This window comes from Sturnira hondurensis, unplaced genomic scaffold (genome assembly GCF_014824575.4).
Source record: "Sturnira hondurensis isolate 20B ecotype Veracruz unplaced genomic scaffold, ASM1482457v3 Scaffold0009719, whole genome shotgun sequence".
In the NCBI taxonomy this organism is placed as follows: Eukaryota; Metazoa; Chordata; class Mammalia; order Chiroptera; family Phyllostomidae; genus Sturnira; species Sturnira hondurensis.
In genome coordinates, this window is record NW_028082350.1 from 12,824,331 (window position 1) to 12,848,792 (window position 24,462).

The 24,462-nt window shown below is 46.1% G+C and overlaps 1 protein-coding gene and 1 long non-coding RNA gene across 2 annotated transcripts in view; one reads left to right on the top strand and one right to left on the bottom strand.

Annotated features, from left to right (window-relative positions):
* Window positions 1-4,217: 4,217 nt before the first annotated feature.
* Window positions 4,218-13,952, bottom strand: LOC118994720 (uncharacterized). The gene is made up of 4 exons (XR_005068128.1): window positions 13,455-13,952; window positions 13,073-13,151; window positions 6,948-7,084; window positions 4,218-4,532 (listed from the first exon to the last, which is right to left on the bottom strand). It is a non-coding gene; the product is annotated as an uncharacterized LOC118994720 (long non-coding RNA).
* Window positions 13,953-14,219: 267 nt separating this feature from the next.
* WDFY2 (WD repeat and FYVE domain containing 2) overlaps window positions 14,220-24,462 on the top strand; it is a 118,420-nt gene continuing 108,177 nt past the window's right edge. Inside the window, exon 1 of the mRNA XM_037057584.1 lies at window positions 14,220-14,594. Coding sequence (XP_036913479.1) covers window positions 14,458-14,594 — 137 coding nt within the window. The 5' untranslated portion in view covers window positions 14,220-14,457. The remainder of the gene's footprint in view (window positions 14,595-24,462) is intronic.

Consider the following 24,462-nt stretch of genomic DNA (forward strand, 5'->3'; position numbering starts at 1 on the left):
TGTTTATTGCACATTGGTAAGTTAAATTATAAAATGGCCTGAGTATATGTTGTAGAAGTTGTGAACACTATACACACCATTTTGGAAAAGTGTGGAAGTAAGTCAACCACCAAGGTTGATTCTGGTTTATACTGGCGGCAGGATTATGGATAATTTTTTCTTTTTTCACTTACCCCATTTCCATTTGACAAATAAAATATGTAATAAAGTGATTTCTCACAGAGAATGACAAAAATTCAAACATTGAAAAGGCAATATAGAGAGGAATAACTACTCAAAAAAATGAGAGAGGGTCCCGAAGACAGATTTTCCCTGTGACCACGCGTCCGATAGGCTGCCCCGGTGATGAAGCACGTGGCCTGGCCTTCGCCCAGTGGAGAACTGTACCCCGCAGGGGCCGCGGGGAAGAGGAGAGCCTGAGCATTCTGTGGGAAAGACTGCCAGCCGGTGCTGTTTGTAAAGTCTTTGTAGCGGTCACGAAAGATTTCGGGCAGCGAAGGCTAAATACATTACAGCTATGGAAATAAATCAGCAGGAAGAATGTGTGATCTGGGTCCTGTTACAGGTATGATAAACCAGCTCAGCAACGAAGTCCTGGTTTTTAGACGCAGCCACCACGTAACTGCTACTGGGAGATTCTGCAGGACTGTTGCTGAACTGACTGTTTTGTTTTTTATTATTTGCTCTTCATTTCTTCTAAGAATATTCGGGCTAAAATTGGACTTCCTGTTGTTATACTTCTTTAAGGAACAAAAATAAATTCTAGCATAATGGGATCAAAACGTGTTTCTTTCTCATTGTCATGCGGTCGAGATCAATTGTAATGAGCAAAGAAACAACTCCCCGTGATAGAAAAAAACATGTGGCTCCACGTAGGCCTAAGGGTGGTCTTTCTCTTCCACAATGTGTGCACAGTACATGCACAATGCGTAAAGCAAGCCTTTGAGGGTCCCACGGAGTGTGCCGCACTCGGGCCACTGTTCGCTCTGTTTGCCTTTTACCATATCTGCATGATTGTTATCTATTATTTGAATATGCTATTAATGAGGCCTCCCGGCGTCTTGGACTGGGTTCCCTAGGAAAGGGACTCTGAGACTGGGATTCGTGTGCAGGACATCTGTTGTGTGTGGGGAGTCTCTGGGGGGGTGGGGAGCAGACCCAGGGCGGAAGTCTGGGCTCAACTGCCCTCACGGGAGCCAGGAGGTGGGATGGCTCTCCCAAGTTGTCTCCTGTTGAGGCAAGGGAGCTGGACTTTGTACTTATCCTGCCCTGCTTTGAGAGCATCTCTCAACCCCCATGGAAGGGGCACCGAAACTAGAGGAGTCCTTGGGAGGACTCCGTTGTAAACTCAGCAGCCAGCACTCCGGGCTCCTGGGGGTGTGAGGGTCTCCCACCTGCAGGGGACCTGGGCTGCGCACGTGCTGTAGCCTGAACGTTTGTGCGGCCCCCATACACATGCATTGAAACCCTAATCCCCGCCAAGATGGCACCTGGATAAGAGACATTTTCGAGAGGCAGGTTTAGATGAAGCCATGAGGGTAAAGCCCCTATGACAAGATTAGTGCCCTTTTGAGAAGACAGAGCGACCCAGGAGAGTTCTCTGTGTGCACAAGTACACTAAGGGCCGTGAGGACACAGCCGGGATGATGGCCCTCACCAGACCCTGCCGGTGCCCTGCCCAAAGGCTTGCAGCCTCCAGTACTGGGAGGAGTAAATGTTTCTCATCTAAGCCGTTCAGTGCATGTAATTTGGTTTGGCAGCCCAAGCTTTCTAGGACTCCGAGTGTCGCAGCAAACACTACAAGCAGCAACACTGGGTCATCTCCAAAGTCTGTCCTACTCCGGGCAGATGCTCGAGAGACAGATTAGTAGTTGAAGGTAGAATTCTTAAGAAGTTCTGCACTTTTACCAAAAAAATGTTTATTTAACTTTTAGAGTGGTAAAATAGAAAAAATAATTACCGTCTACCTCCTGCTCTGTTACCAGTCTAGGATGTGGAGGACATTATTTTATTAATAATGATATCAATTCAGTACCCTAGAGAAAAAGTTTAGGTTTCTTTCATTTTCTTGTGTTTCTGCCACTGCAGGGGTCTGTCCTTTCAGACCATGTCCCACTGTTACCAGGACCCAGTGCAAAGGCAGGTCAGAGAAAGTCCCCAGGAACCCTGAGTTCGCCCCTGCCTGCTGGCTGCCCGTTAGGCTCAGTCACTGCAGAGCGTCTGGCGATACTCAAGTCACACGCAGTTACGTTTCGGAGAGTCACCAGGTAGGTTCAAGAGGTGTTTTTGGATCTACACGGGGTCAATCTTGGTGCCAGCGCTGGCTCTGAGGCCACTCAGCCAGTGGCCCAGGGTACACCACGTCTAGCTGCCACCTGCCAGGTGCTCACACGCCTTTGTGATGTGGTCCATCCAGACCTTGGCAGGGAGGAGCCACCAAGAGTCAAGATGGTGGGTTGGCTGGGAGCCTGAGTCTGCCCTGGCCGCTGACTCCTCAGCAGGGTGGAAGCTCCCCAGGGTGGGATGTTGGGGAGGCCAGAGGGTGGGACTATTGCTTTCCCCCAGGCCAATGCCCCAGGAGGGGCACGCTCCACCCAGGAAAGATGGCGTCTGCAGTATGGTAGAGTGACTCAGCACAGGGGGTCCCGGTGGCTGTCCCCTTGGCCCTCTTGTTGGAGCTGCAAACTCCAGTGTCTTCTCACACAGCTCTAGTCTGATCCACCCTCCCTCTACCGGAGCCCAGGGTGAGCAGCTGCAGATGAGAAGCTGGTTCACTGGCCCTTTAAGGGGGCGCCTGAGTTTCTGGCCATCTCTCCCTGGCAGACAGAAACCCTGCTGCTTTTCACAGCCAGATGTTATGTGGGCCTCTCTTCCCGCTCTGGTGCTCTGGGTTGGGGAGTCCAGCTTGGGCTTGAGGTGCCATGCTTGTCAGGGGCATCCCCCAGCAGCTGACGTAACCCTCTGGAGTGGGCCAGCCCTTTCCTCTCAGTCTTGCTATGGTTTCTTCTGTAACTCCTTGGTGTTAAGACTTCCTGTCAGCTAATCTTCAGTTAGCTATTTAGGTCTACTTTTCCATATATTTTTTAAATTTTTATCTTTTTTAAGGGGTTTATTTATTTATTTATGTATGTATGTATAGAGAGAGGGGACGGGAAAGAGAAAGAGTGGGAAAGAAACATCAATGTGTGGTTTCCTCTTGGGCACCCCCTACTGGGGACCTGGCCCACAACCCAGGCACGTGCCCTGACTGGGAATGGAACGGAGACGCTTTGCTTCACAGGCCCGTGCTCAATCCACTGAGCTACACCAGCCAGGGCTAATTTTTAACTTTTAATTATGATTTTAGAGAGAAGGGAATGAAGGGAGAAAGAGGGGTAGAGAAACGTCAATGTGAGAGAGAAACACTGATTGGCTGCCTTCCATGAGCATCCCAGCGGGGGCCCCAGGTGTGCGCCCTGACTGGGGACTCAACTTCCGTATTTTACTTGTAAACCCAGTTTGGTCCTGGGAGGATGGGAGTGTAGCTCCCACCTGCTCCACCACCACCTTGGGTCCCCAGAGTGTTTTCTATCATTTTAACCCATTGCTTAAAATTTAGGAACAAAATTCTCTCCCCCCCAAATTTGTAATAACACAAATACATTTTCACTTTGTATTTTATTTGTGCAGCAGGAAAATAAAAATGGAAGTTTATTTGAGGGTTTATCCATTTCACCAGGGTCTCTCAGTTCTTTAAGTTGAATGCACGGGGAATTGAACTCATCTTTGGGAAACTCTAGGCATGTCCAAAACAGAACCCCGGATTCCTGGCTTTCCCTGCCCTTACCCCCCCTGCCCCACCCTCTCTCCTCCAGCTGCTCAAGGCAAATCTCCGGAAGTATCCTTGACTTCTTTGTCTCCTCCTCCCACACACTCCATCCAAACCATCAAGTGCAGTTGGCCGTCCATCCCCAAACCAACTCCCCATCAGCAGCTCCACTGCCAACACCACTCTGTGCCGCCAGCGCTCGCCCGAAGCACTTCAGTGGCTTCCTAAGGGGTCTCACAGCTCTACTTTTCTGTCCCTACACTCTTCACAGAGCAGCCAGAGTGAGTTTCAAACCTATTTGGATTAGGCACTGCATTTGCACGATCCGAAACTGAATACACTATAGAGATAATGTGCCCGGCAAAGTCCCACACCGACCTCAGCATTCCTCCCTCTCCCCTGTCTCCTAAGGTCAAGCACTCCCTTCGGGGATGCTGAAGGCAGATGCAAGCGCTACAGATACATCCCCCACCTTATCACACGCCAGGTGGCCTACCGTACACACTGCTCACACTGTTCCGTGTCATTGCTCGTTTCACTTACCAGTAAGTCCTAGAGTTCTTCCCAAGTCAGCACACGGAGATCTCCCTTGCTCATTTGGACGGTTGCACATCATGCCGTAGTTTGTGGGACCAGGTCCCTGTTGGGGACATCACAGCTGGGTCCATTTTTCGCTCTTGCAAACAATGCAACAGTAAACACCCTCATGGAGGTGGAGCTGCCTCTGGGATGGAGCCACAGAAACACAGTGACAAGATCACATGTTCTAGTGTATTTTCCAGTTCAAAATAACAAGTACAGCGAGAAATCTGATTGTCCCTTCCCCTGCATAAAGGCCTTCCAAAATCCAAAATCCAAAATCCCCGTCCCTAGTCCCCCTCAGTGGAAGGAAAAACCACTGAGATCCACAGGGCCCTCTGTCATCTGTCCTCTGTCTACCTATTCAGTACTATCCCGTCTCTCCCTCTCTCTCACTGTGGACTAAGTACACTGGCCTTCTTTCATAAATCTCCTAAAAGTTCTCTTTTGCGGGATGTATAATGATTTTACTTCATACAATAGCTTGTTTGCATTGCAATGTACTGCATTGTCAAATATGTATGAAAATCCGGTCATCAGCTAGAGACCTGACAAAGAAGTTGATTTTGGAAGGGGAGAATCTATGCTAATGTTGAATGGAGATGGAATATTTGGACGAGTTTTACAATCAGTCGCTTGATAAGTAAGCATTTCTATGTGATTATACCTCTTACTGTCCTATACAACTTCAGATACCAGGGATTTGGAGAATGCCTGTTGAGATAATGAGGATGTTCTGTCATTCTGTAGCTGTGTGACCATGAACCCCGCACATAAAGATAAATGCCTGGCGTTATGTGGAAACGCAGCATGGTTGGGAAAGAGCGCTGGGCTGGAAATTAGGAGTGCTGTGTTCCACTGTAGCCTCGGCCACTAAATAAGCTGTGAGGGGCCGGGCAGGCTGTTTGACCTTTCCTCGCCTCCTTTTATTTGTATGAAAAGAAATAAAAAGGAATTCATTGTTATTCTCAACCTTTTCACTCCCCAAGGATTCCTTTTACTAAACCCCTCCATGTTCATAATATGTTGAGAAATTTTGTCTACTAATGATTGTAATTTACATTACCATGTTCATTGTTCATATGTTCATGTTCATTGTTAACTTATCAAAAATACATAGTTTCCCAGTCTGGTGAGCATGAACTAAGTAATTGACATTGGATGAGTGATGTAATTCCATCCAGAGAAAAGCAACGTCTTATTTTAATTTGCCTGGGTGGCTTTACCCTCTTTAATGAGTAGGCTATAGGTTGGGAATCTCTGGTCCTAAACAATCAGCAGTGTTTCCTTGCAAGTCTGGGAGTCAGTGTCATGTATATGGTTGTGTGGTACAGTGGTTTTTAGACGGCACCTCACACCGTCTTGGGGCTCAGTAGAATGGCTCCCAGCAGAAATGAGGGTGGGAAAAAGGAGGTGAAGCAAGCTGTCTCAGCCCCCCCAAACCTGGTTTACCTACACCAACTCCACGTTCTTCTGTGTCATATATTGGGTTTTGCTTAAGACTTTGTTTGAAAAAAGGGTTTCAACTACTAAAAATAGTTGGAAAAATATGACAATCAAATGGAATTGCATAGATGAGGATAACGAGGCCTAGAAAAGTTTGGTGAAATTTTCCCAAGGATACAGAGCTAACTAATGGCAAAATATTCACTCAGTCAATCAACAAATATCTATTGAATACTGTGGAAATAAAAGTTATAAATATAAAACTTTGATTCAGCCTTAGTCTAGAACAACTTATGGATCACCATGCTATCTGACCGGAATCACTGGGGTGAAAGAGTCTTACTTGTCCACACTGACGGAGATCTGACTTTCTTGTGTGTTTCTTCTCCTGTTCAGTAAAGCAAAGAAGAGAGAGCAGGGGAATCTGGGTCTCAAAGGAGAGCGACGAACCAAGAGCCCCATTCTGAGACAGGCCAGGTGGGGCAAAGGTCTTCCCTCAGCTTCAATCTGCAGGGTCTCTGTCTCCAGTGGTCATGCTGCCGCTCTGTCCACCACTGTCCACAGAGGGGGGCCAGGGGCCCTGCCTCCCCAAGGCTGTTTATAAGGTTTCGGTTTCATTTCCCAGACTGAGCATGTGATGACCACTAGCCTTGGAAAAACCCGTTTCGATGGAAAACGTATTAATTTAATCTATAAAATACAATTGTAAAAGTCGATTGGTTGAATTTGTTCAATTTGAACTGTTGATAAATTCACTGGTTTTATGATAATTTGCCCATAACTGGGTATTGGGAATGTTCTCTTGTTAGTCCAAAAGCTCCGGACCCTCTGCTTCTAGCTTTCCCCTTGCTAGAAAGGTTTGAAATGAAGGTTGGCGTTAGCAGATTCATATACGAACATGACACAAAGCCTCGTTCTCAGCACCAACCAAGCACCACCCTTCCCGGCTCTGAGGATGCAGCAGCGAACATGTGGGGAGAGGTTTCCTGCTTCTGCGGACCACTTGGTTCCCTTGACTTCTGAACCGGTGCTGTCTCTACTACACTATGCAAAGGTGGGGACTGCTTCTAGCGTTTTGCAAGTACTTGCCATCACAGAGTATGAATATGCTTACCTCTCCTGTACATTATTTATTCATTTATTCCACAGATACTTACCGAGCAGGTTCTATTGCCAGGCTCTCTGCTAAGTGCTGGGCATCCTGGCATGAGTCAGCTCTCCAGGTGCTCGCGGGCTAATGGGAACACAGACCTGGAAACGGATTTCAAAGCAGCACGATAAGTACAACGGTGGGAAAGGAAGGGGTACAGACACACTACACAGCAGCAGGCACTGTGATTAACTCACTCTGGCATGACGTCCAAACTTGGACTTGGTAGGTTAACAGGGGGGTTTCCAGGCAAACCAAGGAAGGTGGCAGCAGAAATGGCACAGAAACAAGCAAGACCATGCCTGTCCGGAGAACCATGCGCTGGTATTGGAGGGGTCTGAAGTACAGGTGGGTGGGAGGCAGAATTTTGATGGAATCTTTATCTAACAGTTTCTGTTTGGTCTGTGAGTTAAGATAGATGGATTTTTTTTTCTTTTGGCACAGGCTGGGTAAAAAGTTTGTAGGGAAGTTTGAAAGAGCTGCTAAATTTTTTATAAGATAGAAAAGATTGGAAAAACCCTAAAGGTCCATTGATAGGAAACTGATTTAGTAGATTACAGTCTATGCAATGAAATGCCACACAGCCAGGAAAAAAGGAAAAAAAAATATACTCATATGCACTGATATAAGAAGACCTACAAGATGTATTATTTAGTGAAAAAAATCAAGCTGCAGAACTATGTGTACTAATTTCACTTTGGAGTTAAAGGCAGTAGGAAATAAAATTTTTGTGTGTCTTCAAAATTTTATTTACTGATTTTAGAGGGGAGATGCGAGAGGGAGACTTCAATTCATTGCCCTGCTCACTGATGCAGTCGTTGCTTGCGCTCTGACTGTGGAATCGAACCCACAACCTTGGCATGTTGTGACAATGCTCTAACCAACTGAGCTACCAGCCAGGGCCAAAAATACTTCTTAAATGCATAAGATATCTCTGGAAGAAAGCACAAGAAAGTAATAACAGCTTCGATCACCCCTAGGAAGAGAAGCTGGATGGCTAGTTACAAGGAGAGGGAGGGTGGGTACTTCATACTTTTGAATCCTGGGTCACAGAAATGTCTTGTGTATTCAAACATGGATTAAAATAAAATTTCTAAAATGTTTCACATAAAACGGAAAGGAATACTTTCGAAGCGCAATGGAAAATTAACTAAATGTTGCTTCATGGCTATGTTCCTCTGGAACCTTGTGCTTCGGCCTCACTTTGGGAAATACGGAGAGGAATATTTATTTTCATTAGCAGTTCCCATTTGGGAAGGGCAAGTTGGTTGACTCGCCGGCATCTCTAGACAAACCTAAGCGGGGCTGCTGGCTTGGACCCTTGAAGCCAGGGTCTCCAGTCACGGTCTTTTCAGCAAACCAACGACATTGTTCCGGCTAAACCAAAGCAGCACCTCAGTGAGGATCCCAATCCCTTTATTGTATGTGTTGGTGCAGAACGCTGTTGGCACCAAGCGAGTTAAAAGGACCCTAATTAGTACTTAATACATAAATAATGACTGTGATCAACTTTCGTATGTGAGTTGTCAAATCACAGTTATTATCTCACAGTCGTGCCCTTTCATCTCTAACCAAATACACACAGACAGGCTCCGGGTATTCGGCAACGAGCCTATGAAGGCCCATCTTCCTGCCACAGTGTCAGGCCATGGTGACACCAGGATGACTGAACACTTGTCCACGGTGTCTGGGACGGCACAGGACAGTGAAGGGGAGGGGCAGAAAGAGAACATTAAAATAAAATTTGGTTCTATCAGGGAGGCACTGTTGGGGACCACCCTGCCTGGTTTCAGGAGCTGAAACCCCCCCCATGGCTAAGGCCGAGTGAGCAACCCTCGGACCATAAGCCACTAAGGAGACAAAGCTTATCTCCCTGGCAGGAGCGCTGCTTCTGCTCCTTTTTTCATAACTGGCCCCCAATGCTTGATCAGTTAGCCAATGATGAGTAAGATTCCCCAAGGGGGTAATGACCTAAGACAGGCATGATCACATGGAGGCCCCAGGGAAGGACTTGGGGGGCTATGGAGAAAGGGGGTGATGGACCCTTGCACCCCCCTCCCAAAGCCTGAGTCCTCAGTCTGTCTGCAAGAAGTCTCAGAGAATTCTTTGGCTATCTGCCTCCTCTGCCCGATTTAAGCCTGAAAACAATGACAAAGGGTGGGGCAGCCTTGTGCTGGGAATGGCTGGTTCCCGGGGTAATCAGGCGTAAGAAAGAATTCCTAAAAGTCCTGTGAAACCTGCTTTGCTTTCATTCATATGATAAGGATCCAAGCAGGAAATGAGTATGTCTCCCAAAGTTTCTGCAACTCGCTTTCCTGACAGACACTGACTCAGACTAAGCCCTCAGATTTCTTTGAAATGTTATCTACTGTTTGATCCTTGCCGCCCTGTATTCCTGTGTATTACAACCCAATAAAAGCCCCTGGAGGAAGGGGTTCCTGGCCCTTCCCCTTTGAGGGATCGGCCACCTTCCATCCTTAAGCAGATCACGTTTTGGTAGTGTTACTTTCATCCATGGCAGACCAGGGGACTTGTGGGCAAAGTCGCCCCCACAAAGCACGAACAGAATTCTGCAGGAGCCTAGAGCAAGGGGTAAGTCTGCCCCGAGGGACTTAAGGAAGAGCTTCCTCAAAGAGATAATATGTCGCCCAAGTCTTAAACAAGGAGCTGACATTGAGGGAGGATAAGAAGGACTTTCCAGGCAAAGGGAATACAATGTGCAAAAGCAGCAAAGCTTAGAATAACACGTGGTTCGTTCATGGGACTCCAAGCAGCTCGGTCTGCCTCCAGGGTCAGATGCTTTTCAGGGAGTGGGAAGCATCAGGCCAGAAAGGCAGGTTCAGACAGGGTTGCGAAGTCTCGGGTGCTGGGCTAACACGTTTAGACTTTGCCATGTCAGGAAGATACCATGGTCTCAGTTGCCGTGCTAAGCAGTTGGGGCTTTGCCGTGACTGTCTAACCATCCTATAAGCAGGTCACCCTCTGTTGGTTTCCATAACATTGTTAGAGGTAGAACAGAATGTGGAAGGCAAACTTCTATACTTAATGTTACCTCTTCATCCTTCCTTTTTACTCTGTTTCCACATCTAATTAGTTATCAAGGTCTGTGACTCATCTGTCACAAATTCTCTCTTTGTTTATTCTTAGAGCGACAATTCAGTTAGTATTATTGACCTGTGTCAGGTACTGAGTTTAGAGCTTTATATATACAGTCTATATACCATCTTATTCAGTCCTCAAAATAGTCCTCTTTTAGTCAGGGTTTTTGACAGCAAATAGCAGGTAACTTAAGCAGAAAAGGAATTTACTAGAAAGATACCGGGCCACTCACAGAATCCACAGGAAGGCAGAGGACTGGGTTCCGGGGGAGTCAAGAGAAGAAGCAGAGCACAGTTTCCTAGGGCAGGCCCCTCTATGCCCCTGGAGCCCTTGAAGTTTCTCAAACCGACCCCAGGGCCTTTGCATCACTCTCCCCCTGTGCAGAGTATGGTGAACATCCACTGGCTCTGCTCAGAGCACATGCCTGTGGCCCAGCTGCCAGAGGTTGGCACAGGGACAGCTCTCCCTTGAGGCTTTCACTTCCACTGGGGTTCACTCAACTCAGCAAAGATGTGAGGTACTGGACAACAAAAATGACAAACATCCACAGTGCATTTTGTAGCTGAAGGAATTGACCCAAGTAACATAGCTACTCAGTGGCGGAGCCAGGCTTGGAGCTTGAGTCCATTTGTCTGCAAAGCACACGCTGTTACGCAATCCTCTGCATTGCTTTCTCTAAACCACCCCAGCTCTGTTTCACAGCCCACACACCAGTCCTGGCTCCCATCCCCCCGTCTGCATTACTGCCTCCTACCTGGTTGCCCTGCTTGTACTCGCCCATCTCAGTTCATTCTCTGCACGGTTGCTAAGATGATATTTTTCCACTGCATCTACATTGTGTCAGCCTCTTATTGAAAAACCTGTGACTCACCCCTTCAGGAGTATTTCCTGACTAATATCATCCCATGCTGGACACTCCCTCAGTAATCAGGCAAATAATGTCGCTGTCGTGCCATAACAGATGTCTGATTTATACTCTACTATCTTGTGCATATTACCAGTCCCTAGCTATCACATTTATACATGACTTCGCTAAGGTCTGACAGCCTGTTTTCTGCTAATTTTACAACTCTGGTGACAGACACTAGCATCTTGCACAGTGAATGGCTTCTCATTTTTGAATCCCAAGGCCCGCCAGGGTATTGCATCACTATCATCAATGTTATTATCTGCAGAGCAGTATTATTTGCTAATTCATTATTAGCTTCCCTGAAATATCCCAGTTGCTTCCTATGTTTCTCTACCACATCTACCATGCCCTACCAAGAGTGTGCTTAAAAACTGCTGATAATGATAATCATTTCATTTCATTTTTGGAAAATGTTTCTTTACTCCACCCTCAACCTTCAATTGAGCAAAGGTAAAATGATATTCTTTTCTCTGAGCTCTGAAGTGAGAAGAAATAATATTTAGAACATGCCACACCCCTTTCCAGTTAAGACTAATAAAAGTAGCACTGGTCAGTGTGGTTCAGTTGGTTGGAGCGTTGTCCCGTAACTGGAAGTTTGTGCGTTTGATTCCCACTGGGGAACATAGTTAGGTTGGGGGTTCATTGCCCAGTTCAGACATGTATGTTCCCCAATCCAGTGTGTCTAGAAGGCGACTAATCGATGTTTCTCTTTCATGTCGGTTTCTTTCTCTCTCTCTCTCTCTCTCTAAAAGCAGTGAAAAAATATCCTTGGGTGAGGAAGAAGAGGAGAAAAAGGAGGAGGAGGAGGAGGGTGGGGAGGGGAGGGGGAGGACGAGAGGGAGGAGAAGAGAAGCACGGAGCATAACATGCAATCAGGTACTCTGGCTGCCCAGGTTACTACCTTGAGGCTCCAGCACGAGAGCCTCTTGCTTGGTTCCTGAATTGCCTTCCTTTAGCTGAGAGCATCAATTAGCAATTAATAATACCCTGGACCCTCAAAGACCTCTAGATTCCTCCAAACCCAGACCAAGATGCCCAAGAACCCGAGTGACACAGGTGTTCCACCTCCAATCTGCCTGTGCTGTTACTTTTTTGGAGGATCTGTACCTTTTTGAGTTTATGACATCAAAGGAGGTCATACCCACACACAAGCAAGATGACTTGTGATCAGTACTTCCAGTATAATGAACAAAACTCAGAATTTATTTTAAGGATACTCCTATACGTTCTGATCATTTCATAGGTGTCAAGAGTAAGGATTTAAAAAAACCTGGTTTCTTTCCTCAGGAAGTTAACCTTTTATCTGGGGGAGACAAATCTATTAAATAAATAACTGATGACCAGTCAGGTAAGGCAATAAATTAAGTCTGTACTGGGTACAAGAATGGCACATGGATGGGAGTAATCTACTCTGAGATGAGGGATTACCAAAAACCTTATAGAGCATGAAGTGCCTGAGTGGGGGTTTTGTCAGACTTACTGTCAAAAGTAAAAGTTTGTCAGACAGATGAAGTGGGGAAGGACATTCCAGAAAGAGAAGCGAGGTGTACTATGGAATGAAAGGAAGGTACTTAGAACGTGTCATTTCCAAGCCTCACAACAACCTCCCAAGGTAGGAGTAATTATTCTCCACTTGCTAGATGGGGAAGCCGAGGCTTAGAGAAATGGAATCCTTTGTTCTACATCCCAAAGTTGGAAAATACCTCAATCCTCCACTCAAGGGCCTTGGAGAATTTCTGCAAAGGCTAGAGGTGGTGCCCTGGCTGGCTTGTATCTGCCCAATATGCTGATGTTGCAGGTTTGATCCCTGGCCAGGGCACATACAAGAATCAACCAATGAATGCATAAATAAGTGGAACATCAAATAGATGTTTCTCTCTCCTTTCCTCTCTCTCTCAAATCAGTAATAATGATGATGATGATGATGATAAAAGACAGGAGGTGGTGAAGAGCTGTACTGTGCTTTGAGAGGGGTTCTTTGTAGCAAACTGCCTGGCGCCAAAAACCTGTCTTAGAAATGCATTCCCACAAGGCATGTCCTGTTTTTGGCCCAGATCTAACATATTGTTTTTGTTTTTACCTCCAGAGACCTTGTCAGTCCAATCACACCACATAGCCCATCACTGCCCCTTGGCCAGTTTGTTAAATCTTGGATGGCTCTGTGGGGTGATCACATAATGAAGGAGGTCACGTGCCAGGCCTGCACCTGAAACCTAATATTCATTGAGTAATCACAACCCTCTCCACTGACTCGAGTAAGCTAGAAAGGCTAGACTGCTGAGGAATGGAAAGAAGTCAGGACCAGAAGCAGGGGGGCCTGGGTTCAAGTTTGGGGGACTATGGCCAGGAACTTAACCACCTAAGAAAACGGGGAGGTCGACACCACGTATGCAGTGTCTCTAAACTCCCTCAAAGACACTTGTATGAGAGATTCTTTTCTTTCCCCACCCCTAGAATCTCACCATTATCAGCAGTGGCCCGAACCAAGGTCACAGGACAGCTTGTTGATTCAGGGCTGCCCCTAAGTTACCTGCATTTAGAGGTCAGTCCTGGCCGTTACTCGGCCAATAGCCAGAGAAGCTACCGAGGTCGTTCAAGGACAAGGGAGAGAAGGCTCCCAGAAACTACAACTCCCAAGAGACCACGGATGTCATTCGGTGGCGAGACCTGGTGCAAACTGTAAGAGGTAAACCACCACCCCGCCGCACTTCCCTGTTACGGCCGCCAGGACAGGTAGCCTCTGCGCATGCCCAGTTACATCCCAACTAGTTTGGCTTCTTTCCTTTCTGCCGGTTTCTTCCCTTTCCGGCCTCGCCCCGGCGAGCTTTTCCCCGCCCTACCCTCCGCCTTCTTTTCAAGGCTTTGGATGGGGGCGGAGATCTCTGGCAAGCGCGTTCCCGGGGGTGTGGACACGCGCGTTCACGGGAGATTCAAAGGGGAGGGGACTAAACACTGGGTGTGGATGGTGGCAAGGATAGGAGGAAACCGCAGAGAATGGAAGGCGCATGCGTTCTAAGGAAGGCGCAGCAAGGGTTTGTGAATTGCAGAGGGGCGGGGCGGAAATTGGCAACTGGCAGACGCACGCGCATTGAGCCGGCATCGCCCCGCCTGCTTTGAGCTTTCGCTCCTCCTCCACCACCCTTCCGGAAATGCAGCCGTCCACCCTGGCGCCGAACAGCGGCCACCCCCTGCGGCAAGCCCCGCCCCTACCGACTCCGCCCCCTGGCTCTCCGCCCCCTCCGCTGGTTGTGGCGCTGGGTTGCTGCGCCGGTCGTGGCGGTTTCGGTACCCGAAACCGGGATCGCGGAGTCGTTCCCTGGGGCGGCGGCCAGGCTATGATCGCGGGTCCCCGGCGTCCCTCTCGGGTCATCCAGAGTCCTTGTCTCAGCGTGTGGCCGAGCGGTCTCCTTCACCCGGTCCCACTGCACAGTTGGCAGCGGCGCTCCCGGCGCGCCCCCTCCTCCGATGGCGGCGGAGATCCAGCCCAAACCGCTGACCCGCAAGCCGATCCTGCTGCAGCGGGTCGAGGGGTCCCAGGAGGCGGTGAATATGGCCGTGATCGTTCCCAAGGAGGAGGGCGTGATCAGCGTCTCGGAGGACAGGTACGGATCGCTGCCCCTGGGCAGAGAGGAGGGGCGAGCCGGGACCGCTGTCCCCAACCTGCGTCAGGGGCTGTGCCTCAAAGTCCGCACAGGTGTAGACATGCTCCCTCAAGTTTTTATCTTACTACGCATCCTGGTGGTGCAGGTGTCCAGATGCATGCCTCCGCCCCTGTGTGGCTCCGGGAAGCTGAGCTCGGACAGCGGCCGGTGAGCTCTTGGGCTTCCCCGGGGCTGGGTGACGCCTGCAGGCGCCACGGTGGCCCTTGCGCTAACGGTATGCCGGCCACTGGACCTTGATCCAGCCCTGGGAGGCTGGAGGGAGAGAAGGAGCCACCCGACCCTGCAGGTGTGTGTTTGGGGAGGATGCCCGGAGCTGCCTCTGCGGAAAGAACGGAGTACCGTGGTATAGTTCTTAGGGTTCCAAGCTGAGAAAGTAAATGCCACTCTCTTCTCCCAGACATTCCTACCGAATCCAGATCTACGAGACATCTTACACTGAATGCAATGAATATTGCAAGTTGTGAAAAGGAACTTAAGGCTTCCGTCTAAAGAAGAGGTGCCCTCTCCTTTGCCTTTTTCTTTTCTATTCGAACTCAAAGGGAAGCGCCTAGAACAACTAGCAAGGGGTCACTGCTGCAAATAGCGCTTGAGTTTCTTTCCTCTGCTTGCTTCCTTTCTTTTTGCTTTAGTTTTGCTTAATTTGCAGAAGTGAAGCCAGTTGTTCTGCCTTCAGCGTTCTCTCTTATTTTTCAGGCGAAAGCGTTTTTGATTTAATTTCGTTTCCGTTAATATGCAGAAATTAGGCTGACAAAGCTGATGATCATATGAATGCTGCTTGAATATAGTAGTTATGGTGTTTTCTGGAATTGTTGCTTTGATAATATGAGCTAGCGTTCTGAAAAATGCAACACAATAGAGGTATATGACAGAGGCTTTAACCTTAAAACAGTAGTTAGGTTTTCTTACTGTAAGTTCAAATTATGTGGAGGTACAGAATATTTTCTCTCTGTGACTCCAAAAACTGTAGGCAGAGGTAAAGCAACAAAGTGTTCATTACTATCTTTATAGTCATTTCAGCACTTTCCATGCAATGTAGCCTCAGAAAATTTGCCTGATAGGTCTATTCATATCATAGGTTCTTCACTATAACTAGGATGAGTATAGACTCCATACAAATGGCCAGATTTATTACCTGTTCAAACCGATTGAAAAAATTGTAAATATGAACCAATGGCAAGCAGTGTGCAATAAACAAAAGAAATTCATGGCTGAAATGGAATATATGGATGTAGAAACCTTTTAAAATTCACAAAGAAGTCTTATGAACTTTAGTTTTTCAATGGAGGCAAAATTCTGTGAAAGAGATTGCTTCTAGACCTGGAGAGTCATTTGTCACAGAGTGTTTTGATAGACATCATTTCTTCCCAGCCTGTAAAATACTAGCGATGAAACTGCTCAATCTAACTGCTATTAGGAAATTTATAAGTAAGTTGGTTGAATCAAGTAAAAGGTGAAGGGTAGTTAAATCTAAGTTCCTTTAATATTTGTTTCAAAACTTTCTGTTTTGGTTGATAGTTTGGGAGTAGAGCTAGGCTTTTGTAGTCCTTTTAAATTCAAAGGGATCTTAGAGGTTATTTGTTTTAACAGCTTATTTTACAGATGAGAAATTTTAGGCCAGAGAATTTACCTGCTCAAATTCCTATAGCTGGTGGTGGAGCCAGGCCCAGCTCCTACATCATTATCCCCATATCAGTGGGTTATCTTGAATGAAACAGCTTTCATGGGGTGCAGTTCAAACTATTTGGAGAAGCTAAAGTAGCTTATATGAAAGCAACTGAAAGAAGAATTTCATTTGATTACAGAACAAAAGAAATGTGATTTTTAACTATATATTAATTTTCACATTCCTAGTTTACAGTGTAAATAACATAATTTATACGACACGGTTACTGTTAAATAAGGCTCACCTGTATGTCCAGGATTATTCTCTACATATGTTTTAGTATTACTCAGATCCACCAGTCTGTTTCTGTAGTCACACATGAAAATAACTTTGTTATTTAAGAGCTCAGTTTCGATTGTGGTCTTCATTAAAAGGAGAATTGATCTGTATTCTTGCTTTGCAAAACCCAATGTCACTGTCACTAAAGCTATGAAGATAGAATACTGATTTCCATCTATACCTACAAAGCCATTTCCACTAATTGCTTCAGCTGGCCACTGGTAGTCTTCATTCCTGCGCTGTAAGGTGACTCCATAGATAATGTCCCCTTTCAGAGTGGCAGTGTCCCATAAGTTCTTTTGAAACCCTGGTCAAAAAGTTCCCTTTTTGACCTCTGGCCCCAATAGCCTTTATCTTTATCTGTACCTTCAAAAACATTTAACATTTTCTACTTTAAACAGTTTATAGGTACTTGTCCATTTGTCTTCTTTTCCATAAGTTCCCTGAGGTGCTATGTGTATCTGCCCACCCTCCCCTTTTTTAGAAAAATTGACTCTTTAATAATCAATGCTAGGAAAATCATTTAGTTATTTAGATTAAAAATAAAATAAAATAAAGCTAGGTATCATCCTTAATTCTTAATTTGTGTTCCAGACGGTGCCTTACTTAAAGGTAAAAACTAAACTCATAAAAACGCTAGAAGAAAACATGGGTTATTAGTACAATGAATCATGGAGATCTTCCTGAGTTTTGGAAAAAAAAACAGAAACTGTAAAAAAAAATTAGGTAAATTTGACCTCTTAAAATTTTTACTTTAAACTTGACTAAAAAAATTCATACTTTTGTGGGAACCCCCCCCCCCAGCTAAAGTCAAAAGGTAAATGACAAAGTGAGGGAAAACAGTTACAGCACGTATGATAAGGACTGGTTTCCTTTGTCTCTCACATTAATTAGATCTAGGATAGCTCATAGAAAAGAAATAAAAATGACTGATAAACTTATCTAATGTTAATTAACAAAGAGCAAATTAAACCAGCAAGGAAATACCGTGTTTCACCTATCAGATTGGCAAACACTTTTTCTAGTTGAATTTGTTGGGGTGATAGGTGCGTCTTATTCATTGTGTACCTTTGGGGCCCAGCGTAGTGTTTGGCCCCCGAAGGCCCTTAGTGAACATTCATTGTACCAGGGACCGATCTGTTTTCCTTGTTCCTAAAAGTCCGGCATCTTAACTCCTGCAGACATTTGATTGGCATTTGTTGCATGACTTATATGACTGTCTGGAAAGCACCGTGTGGATGAATGTATACACTTGTGGGGAAAGAATCTGGCTGGGTGGCCTTAAAACTTTGAAACCCATGCATTAGTTCATTCATTCCTTCAGCAAACCTTTGGGTTTCTACCGTGTTTCCAGTGCATGTGCACACAGCATTGGTGAAAGTGACAAGGGTCTTTCGGGAAATTTTAGAAGGTAATAAAACCACAGAGCATGTTCAGATGTGGAAGAGAGGCAGGATGCTACAGTTTTTGCTGCCCCTCACATTTTACCTTCATGAAGAGGGCTCTCACTAGGACTGCTGTTTGCACCCAGTGGTCGGTAGTGGGCAGATGATATTCTAATCTGAGCTCAAGAGTGGATGGAACCGCATCCCGAGTCCATCTTAGGACATTTAAAGCAGCCTGGAACTTTCCTAGATACCAGCAGAGGAAGTATAAGAAATATAAAATGATCTGACTTAATGAAGGCCTAGATATTTGTTGCTCTCATTAAACAGAGCTTGCCCCCAGAACTCACTGGCCTCATCAGAGGGTCTCTCTGCTTTGGCTGCCGCTGGGCTCTGTCTTTCAAGGACAAACCCATGGGCGGTACTTTGGGTTCCTCATTTCCCAGCTTCTTTCTGGACCGTCTGTCTGCTCTGAATGAACACCATTTTAATGTTTCATGCCTAGGAGCTTCGTTGTGCCTGACGTCTTGACTCAGTTTTGGTTGAGACCAATGTCTTGTCTGCAGCTCAGCAGGGACTCCCTTGTCCAGTTGGCAATTCCTTGTCAAGCGTTGAAGGCCTAGCCCCATCCAGACCTTTATCTTGTAAATTCTTTATAGGCACATCTTAACACAATCTTCATACTCATACAGAGAGTGTAGTAACTCTAGGCGGTTAGTATCAGACAACTGTAGGGTATTGTTCCTTTTCTAGAGTCTGTACCAGTGCCATCGGTAAAGGGGGGGGGGTTATCTCAATAAGGAGAAGTGCTGAATGAAAACAGGTACGAACAATGTCTTCTGGGGTTGTGGAGGAATTCCCCCTGTTTGTGGTGTTTAGAGGAAAGGAGTGCTGCTCCATTGGGTGTTGCAGGATGAATAAGAGTTCATGTGGAAAAGCTAGAGTAGAGGGAAGGGCATCTTGGCGAGAGGAGGAAGAGACAACTCCCTTTGGTTACAGGCACTGAAATGGACTGGTTAAGAGTATATACTGAGGAGCCAGTCGCCCTGAACCGAGAATCCAGATCCGTGGACCACACTTTGAAGGGTCTGGAAAATGCGTGTCTCCAGGCAGAACCTCTGGTTGCAATAATTTGGACTCCTTTTTTGGATAAAAGGCCTGAGGATGTGGTGGGTGATGGGGGAGGAGGCTGTCGGGGGAGGCGTCTCTAGGGAACTGCCGCAGTATATTCTGACTTTATTCAGGACCAATTTATGCAATAGAGCCGTACTCTGTAAGCCTTGAAGGCAGGCGGAACCTGCAGGAAAAAGGGAGTCAGATTTTTTACCTCGGATGAAGTGCTCTGTCTGGTCCCAAGTGCTTAGCACAAAGGAGATAGGCAGGAGCTGTCCACTGAAGAAAATGTAACTCTGGCTGATGAATCATCTGTTTGGAATGGCATGGTTTACAGGGGATCCTGGGTTTTCAAGAGCAAAGATATTCAAGCTGAGCCGGAGGGGAGTTTCGCATTTTTCTTCAGACCAGGGTAAGGCTGCAGAAGGGCATGGGGGCAGGAAAGGGCTGGGGCAAGAGAGGGGTTCGATGTTACCATCTCTAAGGCCCTTTTTTTCCAACTTGGAACCACCAGGATTCTAAGTGGTCGTGACTACTTGACTGTTTCTTGGAAAGATACCTCAAAATGTCATTTCATTTTATTAAATCCACATAGTATAGGTTCATTTACCATTGATCCTTCTCATGGTTAAATTGCACTGTCTCAGTTCTCTGGTCGAAGCCATTAGCTTCACTAATGCTTAAACCTTGATTCAGTTCAGTTGAGCGTCTGGTGGAGTTTTATGTATCATGCATTTTATAAAACTTGCATCAAAAATTGAATGTAAGTTTTTCTCACAATGCAAGCCTAGTTCTGGAAGTTGAGGACTTCTGAGAATGATGGTGTGAGGTCTCTAAAGTTGACAGAATTAGAACCCATCAAAACTAATTTCCGAGTGTGTCTCTGCTTAAATGCCATAAACTTAATCAGCTCTCAACTCTGAGCTTGAGACTCAGGTCAGGGCCTGGGCTGTCTTGAGTAACGCTTTGAAACTTTTCTAATCACAAATCATAGTAAGAAACGTATTTAGCACTGCTAACAAAGATTCACATACTTGGACACATACACACATATATAACTGAAGCAAAAGTTTTAGTAAAATGGTATCATTTTATTTTTATTTAAACATTTTATTTCTTTATTTTTAGACAGAGGGGAAGGGAGGGAGAAAGAGGGAAAGAAACATCAACGTGTGGTTGCCTCTTGTGTGCCACCTATTGGGGACCTGGCCCGAAACCCAGGCCATGTGCCTTGACTGGGAATCAAACCCTTGACCCTTTGGTAAGCAGGCTGGCACTCAATCCACTGAGCCACACCAGCCAGGGCTATAAAATGGTATCATTTTAACTGGATCTGAATTGGTGGTATTTTCTGTTGTATCATAGCCTTTTTAAAATCCTGGCTGCAATTCATTCCGTTGACTTCATGACCTGTACTGGGTTGAGAACAATAGTTTGAAACTCAGTACCTCAGAGCAGGGATTTTCAACCTCTGTGCCCCAAGAATCTGTACAACACGCCATATTTGACTGTTTAGTCAGGGCACTGACCTTGTTTCCCTTCAGGTTGTCAAATTAAAAAGTGACAACAGCCAACACAAAAACAACCATCTGGTATAAATGAATCAAAATTATACCTTTTTTTTTTTGGCTAGATCGGCAAAAACATATACTTTTTGGTGTGCCACAGAATTTTGGAATGAGTTTATGTGTGCCATGGATGAAAAGGTTGCAAACTGATGTTCTAGAGAAACTGTTGGCGTTTGGTACCCTCTGTCTTGGTGTATTCTAGAGACAGTTTTAGTGTTCTGGAAGGCAGAAATGTGGTTCAACTCAGGGACCATCACCCCACTCGGGCTGACCCATCCCTGGCCACCCTACCCTTCTGAATTCCCACTGGGACCATCGTAAAATGGACCTTGTCTCACCAGAAGCCTCCTCGTCAGAAGGTACCAGTTAGTTACGTGGCCTTTCAGCCCGGAGTCGGAGAGTCCCGAACAAAAGCTGGAGCACAGCGAACCCAGGGGGTGTTTTGTCCTCCTGGGTTCGTTCACCGCTGATTTAGGGCTCAGAAACCATGTCTCATCTAAGTTACAGATGTCAGTCATTAACTTCTCTGTGTGACTGTACTTTTTAGCTGTGACTATACTTTTTTACCTGTAATATGGAGCTGTTTAGGGCTTTTATTCATTTTTCCATTAGTTATTAAGTTTTTTATCTTTTTAATTTCTAAGAATCAACTAATATTTGAAGTAATCATAATAGTAATCATCTGGAGTATGTTTACATTTTAAATAAAGATAATGTAACCATAATAAAGAATAATTGCCACGAGAATTAAACACACTAATTCTGTGTAAAGTGCTCAGTCTGGTGCTTGAAATGTAACAGACATTCAATAAATATCGTTTTCCTCTGGGAAAAAAGAAGTGAGCAGTATTAAAAAATCGTTCCGTATTACCCTCTTATCACAATGACTGGTAGCGTTCTATGTCTTCCCTTCTAGCCATTTTTCTCATGCCGCTTCCAACACTTTTATATTCCTGCCCCCACTTAAAATTGAGCCGCCAGTTATCCCGCCTTTAACCATCATTTTACATGGCTGTATATTCTCCTCTTCTCCGGTGTTCACTCATATTTATTTAATGCTTGTGCCGTATGCCCTTGGCCCTGGGTCTCCCGTCATGAACCAGACAGCTTGCTCTCAAGGGGCTGGTCGTCTAGTGGGAGTGTCCTAGTTTCTCCTTCGCTTCTTGTTGGCTGTTTGCATTATCGCCAATTTTATGAATGTGATAGCAAACACTGCTGTGCTATGGGTGTTTTCCCCCAGATTTCTAGATGATGTCTTTAGAAAACTTGTAAGAAAATTGCCATATTGCTTTTCAAAGGGTTTCACACCATAAGCAGAAATGAGTGGGCTCAAGTCCCCCGGGAAGATTTTGTCCATACAAAGTTTTTTTTTAGAAGTTTGAATTAGTAGCCACGCTTTAAAACTCTGGATTTCTCATGAAGTCTATCCCTATATACGTGGAAAAGTGAGGTTAAAGCTGGTGACAAGTACTGGGTGGATGTGTTGAGAAAATGGATCAAAATGGTGAAACATTTACTAGTTATTTGAAGTGGGAGTTTAGCTGGGAGAGTGCCACAATGGGAGAATCAAATAATCACAGCACAACAGAAACGAGGTTTTAAGGTTAAGAAAAGGTTAGTTATTTGGTCATTTATTTCCCTCGGGGACTAATTAATTCATGCCACAGCTGAAGTCCTGAATATTTGAAGGCAAAGTTGCAGGTAAAATAGTTAGATACTTACAGTCACATTGAAAAAATAATTCCACTTGCTTTTAAAATGATGGCACACGGCAGTGTGAAAATCCAAAGGCTGTCCCGGGAAGGGTTAAGCTCCCTGCCACTTGGGGGTTTTAAGATTTTGTGAGAGGAAAACTGATAGGGTTTGCGCAGGCTCCGACAGCGCCCAGATAAGGAGCTCTGGGCCTTTCTGCTTTAACAGCTGTGAATCCTTACTTGTAAACTGCTCTGGGGATTAGCAGCGCTGCACACGGCGGCCGCTTCCTCCTGATCTCCCGATAGCTGCACTCCCTCGGCGCACTCTTCACGGATTTAATAAACACTGCCTCACATGCTCTGAACATTCTTTATTCCTCTTCCGCTGTGGTCCCCTCATCACTGTGTTTCTCAAGACCTCTAGCTCTGGACTCGGAACATAACAGACAGGATGGGGGCTGTGGAGTTTTGAGTTTGTGTGAGTTCACAGTGCGGGAGAGGGTCACTGTGTCACCCAGGCCTCTTCTCATGACACCGTGTCATGGTGAGGTCCCTTAGGTACTTGTGAACAGACACCAGCTCTGGCGTGGCCTGGCAGGAGGAGGCTCAGGCATCTTGCAGAATCCAAGGATGGGTGCCTTTGGACCTTAGGGAGAGAACTAAAGGTGGGAGCCTATGGGGAACCTGGAAGTTCCCTCTCCTCATCGGCCTGTCTGCTTCATTCTTCCCTGCTCACTGGCTGCCTGTGTTTCTTAGTACACGTGGTGGAGCAGGGCTGCCAGCTGCTTCTGAAGTTCACCTGTTACAGTCCGGATGGGCAGGGAGAGATGGAAGGAAGGAAGCGATTGGCCCAGCTAGGGTCAGCTGTCCACTCTGGGTTGGGGTCCCAGATGTGGTCATGTTGCAGGAATATGGCAATTACTATTGCACTCCTGGATGGGGGGCGGGGACGGTAAGTCTCAGGAAACAGATGCTGGTGGACAGCCCCACACGTGGCCTCTGCTCAGGTGGTCCGGCCTGGGGAACCCCTGCCTGCGGAGTTGGTGCGTGCGGGTTGCCGCGCCAGCAGCCACAGAATAATGAGGGCCAGCGCCTGCTTGCCTTTCTCATGGTTGTCATCGCCCCATTTTCGTTCAAACCTGCACATGTAGCCCTTGACACGTTTCAGATAAATGTTTTCTCCTCGCTTGCAGGTTTGACTGTGGACCCCTGTTTTTCTGAAGGAAATGGAAAGTGAGGAATGGGTAGATACTTCTCTATGAATGTTTGCTGAGTAAAAGCCGTTGTTATGTTGACAAATTTTTGAACTAGTGAGGAGAGTCCATGTGGTTACCATATTCTCAGAACTCCAAGTCAGAACACATGGTAAAATAAAATTTTTTTTTCTGATGGAAAAAAATAGATAATATTTCATTATACGCTTAACAAAGAAATGTTTTTAAATGACATAAAACTGGACTGTTAAGCACACATGGACACAGTATGTGTCCTCCTTCACGGAGGGGGCTGAGAAACACCAAGGATATTAATAGTAATTAATATAAAAGCTGAGTCCTTCCCATGTGCCAGACACCGTGTTGAGCCCTTTACGTGCCTTTTCATACTTAGTTCTCCAGATGGTTTTATGAAGCGAGTGCGTGGCTCTCATTGGAACGATGAGGGAGCAGATGTGTGTGCCCCCTGGCTTGCCAGTCCCCGCCGCCCTTCCCCGCAGCCCCACCGCGCTGCACCAGCTCTCTCGGCCTCTGTTGAGGAAGGTGCAGAAGGACCAGCGCTTGGCTTCCATGGAAACCACAACAGGCTGAACTTAGTTTTGCAGAGGAAAAGCCAGCGTTTCAGCTAACCAATCAACAAATTATAATTCTAATTAAGTAGACAGAGGGTAGACATCCCTATATCCATCCTCACGATGCCCTTCTTTACCCATTCTAAGTATTGGCATTACCCGATTGTAGATACGACTGTGCTATCAGGAAGGCTGGACATTTACTGATGGACAGCAGCAGGGTCTGTGAGGGAGGGAGGCCTTGCAGCCTACGCGGGGGCATGAGCGAGTTAGGCCTAAACAGGTACAGGCTTCTGTCTCTCACCCAACAAAGCATCGGA